General features: G+C 35.2%; 1 protein-coding gene across 1 annotated transcript in view; it reads left to right on the top strand.

The window, feature by feature from the left end:
• Positions 1 to 16482, top strand: part of LOC118278277 (glycoprotein 3-alpha-L-fucosyltransferase A) — a 28236-nt gene that overhangs the window by 9001 nt on the left and 2753 nt on the right. The window contains exons 3-7 of the mRNA XM_050700291.1: positions 12526 to 12827; positions 14707 to 14852; positions 15145 to 15385; positions 15680 to 15877; positions 16204 to 16436. Coding sequence (XP_050556248.1) covers positions 12654 to 12827; positions 14707 to 14852; positions 15145 to 15385; positions 15680 to 15877; positions 16204 to 16436 — 992 coding nt within the window. The 5' untranslated portion in view covers positions 12526 to 12653. The remainder of the gene's footprint in view (positions 1 to 12525; positions 12828 to 14706; positions 14853 to 15144; positions 15386 to 15679; positions 15878 to 16203; positions 16437 to 16482) is intronic.

Below are 16482 nucleotides of genomic sequence, written 5' to 3'. Positions count from 1 at the left end.
ATATAATAAAGTGGGCCCAATTTCAGACTCCGTATTAATAGCATATTTCATTTTTTAACATCTTAGAAACCATAATTTGTATTCCAATTCGAAATAAACCTTCAAAAAACTCGACTTAAGATTCAATATTGCTCATTACGGTAAAAAGCATTTAATACAAGAGATGACAAGAGGGAAAACAATACGCGAGCGTGCCCCGTTCACACGGATGTGCTCCAGTTTACCACAGCACAAGTATTCATGGCAAAAACCATAGCGTACCTAGGCCACGATCTGCCTCGCTTCGACCTATAGACCTACATTTCGAGAATTGTCAATGTCTTCGCAGCCACGTCGCTGCACGAACCTAGCCTTTCAGTAAATCTAATTCGAAGTAGCACTTACTTACTTACTTGAATGTGAAAATGATTTGTTTGTAACTGTATAATCGGTTGGTAAAAGTAGATGTGAAACGTATCATAAGAACTAACTATTTAGACTCTTTAGACCTTTAGATGCGCCGAGGAGGACTTAAGGGTTGCCGAGGATCCGACTCGAGGAGCAGGAGTAGCACAGGGTGGTTTTTAATGAGTAGGTAAGACTCTGACACCACACTGATAGCGGGAGAAGTCATTGGATAATTTTTCCACCTGAAAAAATGACTTATTTATTTGCTCACCTACTGGAAAGGACACGTTTTTATATCAAACGATTGCCATAGCACCTATTCTACAGGGTGTCCCTGAAATCGACGTCCAACAGGCACCAGATGATCGGCAAGGTTCCAAATGTTATCAGAAAAATATAAAAAAAAATCTAAGTCCTACAGTTTTTAAATTACAGTGACTTATGTGTTATCCACGAAAAAGTACACCCTGTGCCAGTCTTTTGACTCTTGTTGCTACAAATCTTTATTTTTTCGTCTGCAGTCTTCCTTACATTATCCTGAATAGTGCTCCAGTAATATGGAATCATAAATTCTTAGCCAACTGCTTTAGTTTGGAAAATATTGTTAGTTTTAGAGGAACCAAATACTCTGAATAAAATTTTCACCTTACTTTAAGTGACTGTACTGAATAAATTATGTATGGCGCTAGTAGTGGCAAATTTCACCAAAGTTGGCGCATTTAATAAGGATTATAAAATGGTATAGCACTTTGCAAATTATTTCTTAAATTCGACACAAAAAAAGATTTTTCAAAGAAACTCCGTTTCGATGAATTTATTTGAACTTACTAAAAATTCTTCTAGTGTACTCAAATCATACGTTATAACCTAGTATGCACTAGACAGCACTTTGCACGCTATTTGGTATCATCATGTTGAAAATCAGCGAGGATCTCTTGTCAAACAACATTGTCTGTCTACTCATGATTTCGCTTGCAGCTTTCGTCGGCAATATTACTAGACTTACTAGAGGAACTGATGTTGTGTATCATGTTTCACTAAATAATATTGAATGATTGCAATATGATGTTCATAGTGCATCAAATACATTATCAAATGTATAGTAAAATCAAAAGGAACGGACGCGGCAGATTCATGTACACAGCATATCGACGCGGTAGTGGTATGGTGTACATGAGCCCTTACGCACAATTACTCGTCATATCCTCATCAAAAAAAAAAGAAGTGGGTGAATCCTCCGATTAAGTTACGTGTTCATGCCTTGTGATCAAATGCGGGATGAAGCATCAAATATTCTTTAGTTTGTCGAGAAAGCGTTATTTGCACCGTTACAAGGAATTGCAGGTAAAGCAAAAAATAATTTAAAAAATAAATAATCATCATGGCGCAGAAAAGCCAGTGCTCAGCTAAAATGCCGAAGCCCGAGTACGATGGCTCGAGATGCACAACACCAGTTCGTCTAGTGATAATATTGCCGACGAATGCTGCAAGCGAAATCACGGGTAAACAGACAATGTTGTTTGACAAGAGATCCTCGCTGATTTTCAACATGATGATAACAAATAGCGTGCAAAGTGCTGTCTAGTGCATACTAGGTTATAACGTATGATTTGAGTACACTAGAAGAATTTTTAGTAAGTTCAAATAAATTCATCGAAACGGAGTTTCTTTGAAAAATCTTTTTTTGTGTCGAATTTAAGAAATAATTTGCAAAGTGCTATACCATTTTATAATCCTTATTAAATGCGCCAACTTTGGTGAAATTTGCCACAACTAGCGCCATACATAATTTATTCAGTACAGTCACTTAAAGTAAGGTGAAAATTTTATTCAGAGTATTTGGTTCCTCTAAAACTAACAATATTTTCCAAACTAAAGCAGTTGGCTAAGAATTTATAATTCCATATTACTGGAGCACTATTCAGGATAATGTAAGGAAGACTGCAGTAGAAAAAATAAAGATTTGTAGCAACAAGAGTCAAAAGACTGGCACAGGGTGTACTTTTTCGTGGATAGCACATAAGTCACTGTAATTTAAAAACTGTTGGACTTAGAATTTTTTTATATTTTTCTGATAACATTTGGAACCTTGCCGATCATCTGGTGCCTTTTGGACGTCGATTTCAGGGACACCCTGTATATTGATATAATAAAAAGGTATCAGGTTACACAAACTTACTTAGGTACTCTAAAGATAATATAGTAAACCACCTTATAAAGTTTTGTGATATAGATACTTAGGTACATGTAAGAATATGATGCCATGATGCAAATAAAAAATAAGCTTTGTATAAAACCAGAGATATTGTCATAAAGTGGGAATGTCATTTCATTTTACGCTCTCCTCTAAACTCCTCACAATAATGAGCCTTCATGATACGTGAACGTATAACTTTATGACCATCTTTATGGCTATTTGCAAAGAGATTTGTGTCTACGTTTCACTTTCAAAGAAATCATATTCTGACTTTATCAGTGCAATTTAGGAGCGAGATAATCCGCTTGGAGCCTTTAACGAGTAGGTCTGTATAATTAATGCAATCTACCTCTATAAACTTTAGTAATAGGTGTCCCTAGCCTTAATTTCATAATGGGGCTTGATCAGCCCGTTCACATCCAGTACTGACATAAACATCTGCAATATATGGCAGATTGAGCGTAAGCTTCAGTGGTAGTTCAATTCAGTAGTGGTTGCTGAAAAGCCGAAGATTGTGCCATTCTAATTACTTAGGGTACAACTGAAGTACTAAAAATTAAGGTTGTTTATTTCGCTTAACATCTCAACATTTTCTCAGAGGAAAGGTAGGATAGATACATTTATCGACAATTTAATTTAGAGAGTAATTCCCTAATCAAACATTTTTACGCGACGACTCTATTTTTCGACTTCACAATGCTCACACAAAATATCTAGGTAAGCTTATTAGTGATTTAAACAAACATGTATGTATTAGCGGGATAAAATCGGTAGCAACAGCCATTAAATAACAATTTCATCAAACGAATCTCGATAAACACATTGTCGGCCAAACTAATGGCTTTGCACTAGCCTAACCTATTGAGAAACACCGTGGCATATAAAGGTTGTTTGAACATTTTCCACAATCGCGGTAATTGCTCGTTAAATCGACAAATCTAAATTGCCGTACAAAATACCGAGCGTTGAATTTAAATATTATTATGCGACATTTTGCACCGGACGTAAAAACGCATTAGAATGTGGTACACATGTACCACTGTACCGACTACTACCGACCGACATATCCTATTTTATAACTATTGTCTGTCAGTCCGCTTGTTATTGTCATGTGACAGTTTCTATAATAAGTAGAGTAGAAAAGTTACGTTTTTGACTGTAGTTTTTCGGATGACGGCTACATTAACAAAAATATTGCTATTCACTACACTGATGATGGGAAAATATTCAAAGACTAAAAATGCCCCAGCTATGTCTCGAGTAATGCGATAATTTATCACTTACCCATGAGTATCTACTCCATTATCATCACTTAGACTTTTTAACTTAAAACCACAATTAGACCCTGACTTCTCAAAAATCGACCTTAAGTCAGTGACGGCTTATGCAAGCGCGGGAGCCCGTAGCAAATTCTACTGGACCTCGACCTTAAACACGGTGTCTTTAGACGAATACCGTAACCTTATTGTGTCCCCCGTAAATTATCTAATTGAATTTTAACCCTTTACGTTTAATTTAAATAATTACCCTAATCTAATGTAAGGTAAACTAACCAAATAAGGCCTACCTTATTTTTATTACCGCCTAGCTCGTAGGTTTAAAATGACAATGGGCTGATAATTTCAAAATCTTATATTTATTTATTAAACTTTGTAATAATGGAATCAAATTGGCTTTAGAAACAAAAATTACAATTTTGTAAACACAAATAACTAAAGTGTCACTTTGGCCTTATTGGGAACCCTATGTCTTAATAAGGCCTCAATAAAAACTAGTAAGTATTCAACTTCTTAATTATAACAAAACTTTGTCAATGCTTATAATAAATGTAATGAGATCTTATTAATTAATTTTGGTCATTATACATCAGGCTAAACGAGTTTCTCATCATGTAATACCCAAGTAACATCTTTGAAGTCATCGGTACCCCAGCATCAGTCAAACGAATGAGAATAACTTCTTGTTCTGTAGCCAATTTAGCGACCGACCTAGCTTTCGTGTAGTCGAACCACTCTTTAGATGATGCGTACTTCTTTGGAAGTTATATCTGGCTGCAGCAGCCTACCGGATAAAACAGGGTGCATAAAATTCGAAGGGTGAATAGATACTATGAAGAATTTCCCGATATCCATTCAACCCTTTTCTGTATCTATTCACCCCGTTTACCCCTTTCTACCATTTTAACAGCGTTTTACATCTTTTGCAAAATCTATTGGCTTTCTTTTTGACAGAAGGTGGTGATCCGTTTTCTATGAAATTACTGAAAAACAACTATGCCGTAATAAGGCCTACACGGTTTTTTTGTAGGCTTTATTAGGGCATGGCACATAGGTAAACAAAACAACGATTATATGAAATAAACCGATATTATAGCTATTTCACTAATGTGAGGAGATGGCTAAATGTATAATTGTCATACAGACAAAACACGGCACGTCGTATACTGATAAATATAAAAATACTAACAGTTTACGCTACTCGAATTTTATAAAAACTAAAGTGCGCTCCACGTCGTGATTGTTTTCGTCTGTAGGTTCCAACATAATCGCGGCACGGGTTGCTTGCTGTGCTCAAATTAGTTAAGTAATGTGCATGCACACTTCTACAAACTTTGGCGACCATTTGACATCGGGAAGTAGGAAATTTTCAAAATAGGCTTAATTGGGGCATAGGCCTTATTTGGTTAGGTTACTATAGATACTAATTTGGTTGATACCACTTTTGCACTGGGCTCGTACCACTATTTATTTTTTGAAGTGTAAAAATCATTCTATGTCTTCTCCTACATTAGGTGGTGCGAAAGGGAACGTCAGACTCTGACTATAAACCACACAGCACCTATTCCTTTTTCGAGTCAGAGCTACGGTAACCAGCTAGGTCATACGCACCTCCATATACTATTTAAGCTTCTCGTAAACCCAACACTGCTTCAAACCCTCGTATTTACAAGAATAAAGAATCAATCACTATTTACATTTACCTCCAAAAGCCATTTGTTTAAGTGATTGTGAAAGGCCAATTAACACGATTACTTAATGATGGCCTTTTCGTCTATTAGACACTATAACTGATAACACTACTACTAATCTGATAAATTGTAACTACTACAAGTATGTAGTTTGGTACGACCATAACACTTCAGTTAATAATTACGACCCTGAAATGATACTAATAGAAATAAGTACAGAACAATTCATTATTAAAAAAAACATCCCTCTCGCTTCAGCTATTTTGACGTGATTTAGTACCCAATAATATATTAGTAAAACAATAAAAAAAATCAAATAATTGTCGTATAGCTTATCAAACCAGTCAAAAACAAAATTAATATATTTTTCATATATAGTAATTGTATTAGCTTTCATATTCTTAATAATTTTGTTACAGGGTAAGTAGAGGGGGAGGAACCTCAGTTGTATTAACAGTACCACAACTTTTTACCAGTAAAATGTCTTATGTAACTACTATATTAACTAACACACACCGGTTATATTTCCAAAAGTGTAGAGAGTGAAAATAAATGCCAAACGAAAATACAAGTGGTATAACTAAAAAGTAAGAAAAAATATTAAGTACCTACACAGGTAACAACCGTAACAGTAACAGTGAACAAATGGCATTCATGATAAATATTCAACACGCAAAAAATACAGTGAAAAGATAAGAACTTAAACAGTTCCATAAATAATCGAATAGGCCTTAACCTATTGATAAGCGACTGCCTAAACTAAACTGCCTATAGTATTTTCTCTTCCTATACATACCTATATTAACTCCACCCTACGCCGCAAATTATAATTATTGTAACAAACATGTTTTTCTTACTTTATAACTAAAATATTGACAATAGGTACGTATTTATAAGGTAACATTATCAATGTCAAATTGCCAGCATCTGTGTAAACGATATTGAAATTCTAAAGATATTTCACGCATTCGCAGTATTTACAGAGCGTGAGTAACTACATACTTTATAATGGCAATAAAGTCAAGGCAATAGTCCATATTAAGGGCAAAAAATACTTGAATACTTTAATAGTATGTAGGTACCTATAACCCCAGTACCCTTAGTATGAGTTTGCTTTATGTTTAGGTAAAGTAATCGAATCGAGTAATCGAATGGTACACGTTTCAAGCCTACAATATTTTATGACACGTCCCAATCATTAACACTAAAATCTAGGACGAATAAAAGTTAAATTTGTATTTAAATGTAAACACTTATAATGTGTATCTTATTGGGGTCAACTTTGGGCCCTTCCGCGAGTTTGACTTGACGTTGGCTTGAATAATTAACTTCCACGTGTTTATTTAATTTAATTTGTCGAAGTACCTACATGTACTTTATTTATATTCATTTAGGTACAATTTACTTTGTGAGAGAAAAACGATAAAAGTAGAGTTAAAACGAATGGAAAATGTAAAAAGAATTACACTGTAAAAAATATCTTACAACAGTTGTTTATCTATACGACGTGATATCGCTCCATGTGGCCATAAAAATAAGCCTTTTATAAGGCCCACGAGACGCATTAAGACCTTTACCGTAAATATTTTGATCGCAAATACTAAAATTGTGTATAGTCATATGCATGTGTAGCTACGAATTACTACGCTAACTACGGTTTACGAAATAGAGTACGTCTAAAAACGTTATGCAAAATTGGACCTTATTATTAGTATTACTATAAGACGCTACTGCATAGGTAGCTCTGTCCATCACAGAGTGTATCTGTTCCTATGTATCTATTGCAACTGAACCAACTTCGATTCAACTATGACAACATTTGATCGAAATAAACCAATATAAAACTTTTAATAATATGTATTTTTGGAACCTCTCTTGTTCGACGTACGAATGTACGAATCCTAATATCTGACACGTGTAAATATTTAATTCTGTGCGTTGCGTGTGTGCAATCAATACTCATATCTATAGAATAATCGTAATTGTGGGTAATGGCAGATGATAGTACAAGTAATAATGTCAATTATCATTTCACACTTCAAATAAGCATAACATTGAGTAAGATGAGCTCATGCCATTGGTACAATACAATAGGTGTTGATTTCTACAATATTAAATGACGTTTATTGGAAACGCGATTGCGAAGAAACACTTGGAACTAATCACCTTTTAATAGACATCAGTAATATTATTAAAATTTTCCTCTTTAAACATTTTTTAATTACTTTTGTGACACGATACTTGAAGATGGCATACCTACATTATTTTCACTAAAGAGAACTAAAGGGACAGTCGACTATTGCATCTACAACGCATTTGACAAAGACTAGGGGGCCCTCTGATAAACCTTAAACCCCGACCTCTATTCACCTGTCAAATGTGGGAAGCTCTCCTATGTAGAGGCTACGACTACGTAGTCCAGCAGTCATGGGCTTAATGTAGACGATAGTCATAGTCGTGAGATTCCAGCTTTTCAACATATTTCTTGTTAACCTCTTATAAGAAAATTCTAAAAGAAAACATGATATACTACACAAATATATGATGGAACATTCACCATTAATTATGTTTATAAAATGTTCGTCATACTTTTGTTTTATAATATTTGATTTCCATAATGCCATTCAATTGGTTATTTTATTTCACCACCTGCATATTATGTAATCGCGAGATTAGTACTTATATTGCTACTAGGTAAATATTGCATACTAAATATACTACTAAACATAGTATATGGTATGGTATAGGTAGTATGGATTTTTTTAAAGTGGGGAAAATCATCCCATGACTTCTCTCGCCAGGGTGAGGCGAGAGGGAATGTCAGACTCTTACTGACAAAACCACCCCGTTCCTACTCCTGTTTTTCAGGTAGTACCTATTGATAGGCTGTTTATAAGTTGGTACACCTTAAAGGTTCTTATTTTGAATAACCTACATAAACCTTTACATAAGTAATTTAGGAACGGTATTATGAAATTTTTAGTATTTATTTGAAGTTCGTCAATCATATTTAAGTATTGATTGAATTATCTAAGCGATAAAGTCCACATATTTTATTATCACACATTATCGGTATAATTATCCCAAATGAAATCGTAGTAATATAATCATAATTAAAATTAGGACAGCATAATGAAATAGAACAGATCTAAATATTGTGTCGTGGAAAAAGATCTGTGCCAGATGACCACCTCTTATCAAGCATGCACGCCATCATAATTCCATTTCATGCCGACGAACGTTTAATCATTTCGCTCTTTAATAACTTTTATCGTAATGAGCAAATGACGTTCAGTTACAGCACATACAAGAACAAATCTGCCAAAAGTAATACATTGCACATTGTACGTACTTATTAGAGTATTGGCTACGGGTTTTACCCTTATTGAACGATTTACGCAACACGTTTAAGATTTCTATTAGCCATGCTTGCTAATAATGTTGATTAAAGTTTAAGAAACATTATTATTAATTAAGTTACTATGCAAATGCGAATTTAAGACATTATTTATCTAACTCAGTTTATTATAAGGTGCCGTGTCATAAAATTTCATTACATTAACAATTGTCTCTGCCTACCCCCAAGGGAGACAGGCGTGAGGTATGTATGTATGTTAAATTGCGAATCAATTTCAATTAGGAAGACAGGGTAACTTTGTAAATCTAGATACTATTCAATTATCACTAATATTTAAGGAAAAGATTTCATATAAATTCACTGATAGTTTATCCATTAGCCTGATGTGTAACTATCTCATTTTTATCCTTATGACGCAGATAAGGATGTATCGCTTAAATATTAAAAGTTCCAAATATTGTTTCAATACAAAAATAGTTTTATATCTACACATATACAATCAGGGACGCTATCAAAACAAAATGTTGGAATGTAGAAGTATTTTTCGATAGTACGATGGTACGAGACTAACGCCCGAATACTGAAATGCTACTCAATTTTAAGTTATACTTAAATATCATGCTATCTCTGTCATTTTATAAAGAATTGATAGGGACTGAACTAGTTTTGAGAGCGTCTTAAAATTGAGTAACCTTTGAGTATTCGGACATTAATCGAACTATTAAAATCAATGTAAACAAGCTATGTTTATTTATTTCACATAGAAAACCATTAAGGTTAGTAATGTCAGCATATTAATAGATAGACAATGTGTTTTACCTTTAAATAGCGTGACCTTGACATGACCACTAGTCTGACGGTCATGAACCTAAACATAGTCGACTCTTAATGGCATGGGAATGGGGGGGAAATGTCAAACAAAGGGTGTTTTATTTGCACGTAAACAAGTAAACATGGTAATACATTATTATAATGATATCTAAGTACTTGATATGTTCTACTGGAGTATTATGCTTGCTTACATATCAAAGCATGTTTGTGGTGTAAATAATTTCCACTTCTCTTTGATTGCCTTTTGGTAGAGCAAGCGTCATTGCCAAGCAAAGGGTTTTGAGTTCGATTACTGATCCGAGCAAAGTTTTGAGTTCGGGCTTTTTATTTATCCGTGTATTGGACTTATAAGTTTGTATCACATGCCTTTTATCCCCAAAAGGGTAGGCAGAGGTGCACATTACGGCACGTGATGCCACTGTAGAATGTACACCCACTTTTCAACAATTATGTTATATTGACTTATAATTCTTAGAATATAAGTTCTTAGAGAATTCGGAGTTATTGAAGAAGGGTGCATATATGCCGAGTTAAAGAGTTATGTAATGTAATGGCATGGCACCTTATTATAAACTGAGGCAATTCAATAGTGTCCTAAAGAAAAAAATATTGTTTTTGTAGTAGATACATATCTGTTATTACTTTTCGCAAAAGCAAACATTATGTTATGTTAAATCGACATTGGCATTACACATCGTACTACAGTGCTAATGAGTGCTCCGGTTAACCCGTTGTTACAAAGGTTCTAATCGAATTATAGAATCGTACATGAGAACCGTTACATAGTCAGTAAATATTTACAAACACAGGTCGACAGCCGTAAACGACAGATTTTCCAGATAAAACGTTACTTTTTAACATCTACGTCTAGCGTCGCAAGCGCAGCGCACAGTGTGACAGAACGGTATCGAATTAGCATCGTCTAAGTAACCGCAATGTTTGACAAATACGAGTACGCTCAATCATTAGAGTTCAATGAACCCTGCTACTTTGGGGATCCAAAATGTAACATTTTGTATAGATGGATAGGTAGCTAAAGTCTTTATTCGCTGTTAAATTAAATAGATATAAGCTTAAAATATAAACGCTGACAGCATCTGTATTGCCACAATTATGTGCAGACGTGCTCCATCGTAGGCCGCATCATCACTTACCATCAGGTGAAATAGCGGCCAAACGTCGACCCATTAAATGTAAAAATAAAAAAATTAAAATGTAGGTATTGGAAAGTCGTGTCTCACGAAAACGCTGAGCGAATTTTGATAAAACTAGTACTTAGTATACTAAGTAGACACAGAATCGTAAAATATTTTAAGAGAAGATTACTTCTATTTTTTGTTTGTTAAGAATAAGTAGATTATCGTCATCAAGTAACGGTGTTATTTTGGTCATTGTGTACTTAAAGCCAGCATTTACAAATTTAATGCTAGTCTAGCATCCGTTAGATTTTTAAATCCATCTAGACATTGGCTACTTTATTTGTTGCGTATTTATTACTGGCAACTTACATTACGCACCTTTACAAATGCCGTTTTTAAAACAAGAGTAAATATTCTATTTATAGGATTCTATCTATACGATCTATTTAAGATATATTGGTCAAATGAGAATTAAAAAAGTTTGGTAGGTACGTGTAATATCCACTTAGGTACAATACTGTATTCTACCTAATCTAATCTACCTAACTATCTACCTAAGAGTTACCTAACATTTTTTTCCTATGTGAACATATCTACAACATCTAATGATCTAATCAAACCAATCCATTGTGTTGTAAGTTATCTAGGTAATCAAATAAAGACTCTGTGAACCAATCAGTTATCCATAGCGAAGATTAAAAACTATCACACATTTGACATGTATACTACGCCAATCGCATTTTGATCACTTTTTGTATTGTTTACAAACGAAGATTATTTTTTTGATTTTTATACAATATTTATTTATTTTTATACTTATTTATATTTCATTTATTTATTTATATACAGTTATTTATATTTATTATGTATATACAATGCTGGTGGCGTGAAATATAAAGGAAATATTCGAAGATAAAAATCTTGAGTTCGTTCGCGCCATAAAATATTTTTAATTTATAAACTTGTGTTGTGTTAATAGAAATTTAAAATTCTATAAATTTAGGATTCTCAAACAAAGGTATTTCGAACATTTACGGCCCTGAATAATTTAAATACACAAATACTCGAGATCATTTCACAACATTTGTTTCTATAGTCAACATAAGGCTTTGTCTATTATAATTAAGAACTATTGTATGGGTCTCATGTATATGAACTTATGGTAAATTGGTGAGTACCTATATGTTAACTTACTGATGTGTACTTAGGTACAATTAATATTTTATTTTACCTTGCGGAAGCTATAAAATATCTATTATTCTTATAATATACTGCCTAATAAACTCTAGTCTACGCTACCTTATTACTCGGCAATAATTATAAATCAAATATTAATGAAACTGAAGGCGACATCGTGTCCTAGACTTCTAAGGAATTAAATTGTAAATAAGGAAATAAATACATAGGTACATATTTAAATATACGTCGTGTGTGCTATCAATTATCTATCCAATGCGTTCTCCCGCCTTGGATGAGGCTAAAGGACTTATGTAGGTACTAACTAAAAACCACCCCGTTCATGTTATGTTCCATTATATGTATTTACGTGCAGTCTTTAAAAGGCGAATAAGTTTTAAAAATACATTCTAACATTTTCTTGATAAAACCTAAAAAGATACTTTAATATGACCTACATTGTTTACAGATGTCACAAGCAGTCGGAATACGATAGTGAGGGGCAGAGATGCAGGCGGTGACGTGTAGCAGGGTGCTGGCTAGTGCGGCCAGGGTGGGATAGCGAGCGGGCGACACTGCCACCGCGCGCACTCCGGCATGTGGGTGCGAGCGGCGCGCGCGATCCGGGCGCTGCGCAGGGCCGCGCTGCTGCTGCCGCTGGCACTGACGGCGCTGGTGCTGATGCTGCTGCCGCGCCCGCCGTCCCTCGACCCTGCGCCGCGCAGCCCCTCCCCACCCGTACCTCCGCCTGCCCTCGATCTCAACGTTGAGGTAACTTCCAAACAGGGGCCTTAGTCTGCTATTACAATTGTGTCAGAATGGTCGATCACTGAACAGTGCAAGAGGGACGGAGCTATACAACCTACATAGCTCCGTAGACCATTCTGACACAATTGTAATTGCAGACTAAGGCTCCAGTTCAAGAATTATTTATGTTCAAACCAAACAAAGGATTGTTGATTTAAACATCATTTATTATTTAATCAACATAATCGTAAAACAAGTGGAAGGTAATGAAGGTAAATGCTGTATAACGTTAGTGCTTCCTAATCATTAATTATTGTAAAATTATGCACTGGTCATACTGGAATCACCAGACCTATTTAATGAATAAATAAGATACCTACATACTTAATTAAGTAGTAGGTAATAATCGAACGTTTGTAGGTACAACTTGCAACAATAAAAATAACCTGTAAGTAGGACAGCATTATCACATTCAGTATGATAATTAAAAGTAATTACTGTTTTCATAATTTGTTGTTGTTTAAAGTAATCAAAATCACATTTACTTATTACCCAATTACCTATATGATATATCATATTATTCATATCTTTCATACTTTCTTAATTACCAACATTATTTTATTGTTACAACATATAGGGGAATCAAAACGTAGTGGAAATAATAGGTATTACATTATTTTCTCAATTAAATAGGCAATAATAACAATCCATTGCCGTACAGTTTGCCACAAGCTGCAAATAATGAAACACAGCTGATCAAAACGTGTCGACTTCGTACAGCTTCTTTTACCTGCCCTATTGTTATTTAGCAACATCTGATCTCTCCCTTATACCTACAAAGGCTCTCTATCTCCCTTTAACGCATATTACCTGTCTCTTTCTAACTTCCAAATTTTACCGACTTCACACATTAGCTTGGACATGTGTCCCATCCCATCCCAAAAATGTTACAGAAACGTTAAATAGTCGAAGCATTTCTGTATAGTTTTAGAAACATGAAGTGATTTCCCCGAATTTTTGGCAACGTAAATATTCTTTTGCAATTTATTACTTCGGTGAGTGCCCACCTGAAACTCGTGAAACAATAATAATGTGTTCCATGTAATAACATGGAATGTAAATATAAAACATTTCGTTCACACACAACACTGTTTAAGTTTAAAGAGCACTTTCTTTGCTTCTCATAACAGGAAGAGTAGTATTTACGAGAAATATTCTCACATACCTACATACAATTGCTTTAATACATAGGTACCTAAATGTATTAGATTCACTGTTTCTGTTATTCGCTTAATGCACTTCTAATTTAACCTAAATACATGTAGGTTATGCATAAACACAAACATCCTCATCGCAGTTAGTGGAAGTAGTCTAATCCAGTTTTTTAAACACCAGCGTAAAAATTCATCAGTAAATTCTTAAATTTATTACGAAAAGTATAGATAAAAATAAACATACCAATCGAAAAAAACATACCATTCCAATCGTGCCATGCCGTGTTTTTATGAATCAGATTGGTCTATAACAACAACACCCTCTATTAAAGACGCCAAAGTTTCCAAGCCGATAATATTTTTTTATGGAACAACAGCAAACGTGTCACCTGTTGGTAAGCAATTGGGAAGATTAGGAAGGAATTGGGCCTCCGGTAACCTCAATCACACAACGAAACACAACGCAAGCATTGTTTCACGTCGGTTTCCGGTGAGTGAGGCCGTGGTATCAATCCAGTCTAGCCGGCTCATTCATACCGAAGCAAGGCTGGCCCATTCATACCGAAGCAAGGCTCTCCCACACATATTTTAAAATTAATAATTTAAAATTCCTATAGTTGGAAGATTACAGGAAAATGAAATGCATAAAACTGGAAGCTAATAATTAATTTTGTTGTTAAATTATTCAGAACTCGATTACGGAGTCGGAATCCGCAGCAGTTCAAGATGACGGGACGGTTCAGCTGCCCTGGTTCATGCACGGAGGAGAGAGACGGCCCACGCAGCACGAACCTAACACTGCATTGTTCCCTGAAGATGCACCTGGACAAGACAGGTTGGTTACATTTACATTTTATTTTGTAGGGACAAACCGTACATAACCAATCAAAATATAGCGTAAATTGTAAAAAAATTTAGGCTACATGCCCTTTTTAAAATGCGATGTTTAGTTTGCCTACCTTGCGTGAAGATTATGGTACATCTTTTTATGTAGAGAAAGCTTATAAGCAGGCCAGCTAGTAATTGACTAAAAGCTGGGACTAAGCAACGGGCTATTGCAATTGCACCTAGTCTGAAGTTATTTTCTTAATTTTGTAACTAAAACTGCAATTTTAATCCCATTTCAGAGTGGTAAACCAATTAATGTATACGCTTCCAAAAGACGAAGATGTGCCTATAAAGAAAATCCTGCTTGCGAACGGGTTTGGAGCGTGGGGTGTGTCCGGTGGTAGAACTGAGTTCATTCGGAACAAGTGCCCAGTGGACCGCTGCACGCTCTCCTCGGACGCACGAGATGCCGCCACTGCCGACGCCATTCTCTACAAAGACCACCACACACCTTTCAACGTAAAACGTTCACCTAAACAGGTAAGCTGAAGCAATTAAGTTGGCCTTCCTAATATCCAATAAATATTCCTATCAAGCATAAATATTCCTATAGCCTATCAAGCAAGCTGTACAATGCCTACCTATAATCATTGTCATCTAAATGTACCCAGAAATAGAATAAACATTACCAGAATACTTCTAGTCTTTACCAGAGTCTCAAACATACCTATATTTTAAAAATTGTGTGGGTTGTTCGTTTCAATAGCTCTATTATTTTGTCTGCAAGCATCGTGAAAACAATATGAAATAAAAATCAATCAATCCACTTTCCAGATCTGGATCCTGTACTACTTGGAGTGTCCTTACCACACGGCATCATTACGGCCGTCGTCGGTGGATGTGTTCAACTGGACGTCCACCTACCGACGGGACTCCGACATCGTAGCACCCTACGAGCACTGGGTCTACTACGATCCCCTCATCATCGAAAAAGATCTCGACAGGAACTTTGCTGCCAACAAAACTAAAAAGGTAAGTAAAATGTTATATGTAATAAAATACCTTGTAGGCACTTACAGTTTGATAGACATATTCTGTTGCAAGTAAGGTGGAACCTATCATTAGGTTATTATAAAAAATAAATTTATCTTATCTTTATCATAATCTTAGTTTAAGTAAGTCACCTTCATATCAACTAAATTACCTGCAAGCATTTTTGTGACGGAAAATATCAATAGGGGATCGGTTCAAACATAACTGGTTTTTCGAAAGTATTTAACTACATATTCTAACATTTAGGGCTATTTCATACTTTACAAATTAACGTTTGATTATGTTTGATTAATTCTTCTTCACAGGTAGCGTGGTTCGTATCGAACTGTCACGCTCGCAACCGGCGGCTACAGTACGCGCGTCAGCTCAGCAAGTACATCCAGGTGGACATCTACGGGGCTTGTGGAGCACACCACTGCCCTCGCACCGACCCCAACTGCCTCGAAATGTTGGATAAGGACTACAAGTTCTACCTCGCATTCGAGAACTCAAACTGCCGTGATTACGTCACTGAGAAATTCTTTGTCAATGGGCTGCAGTAAGTATTCATACCAATAAAACCTTTGTACTGTTACCCAATAATT

This window comes from Spodoptera frugiperda, chromosome 18 (genome assembly GCF_023101765.2).
Source record: "Spodoptera frugiperda isolate SF20-4 chromosome 18, AGI-APGP_CSIRO_Sfru_2.0, whole genome shotgun sequence".
NCBI lineage: Eukaryota > Metazoa > Arthropoda > Insecta > Lepidoptera > Noctuidae > Spodoptera > Spodoptera frugiperda.
Note: the sequence above shows the minus strand (reverse complement) of the source record. Positions and strands in the feature narration are given on the sequence as shown.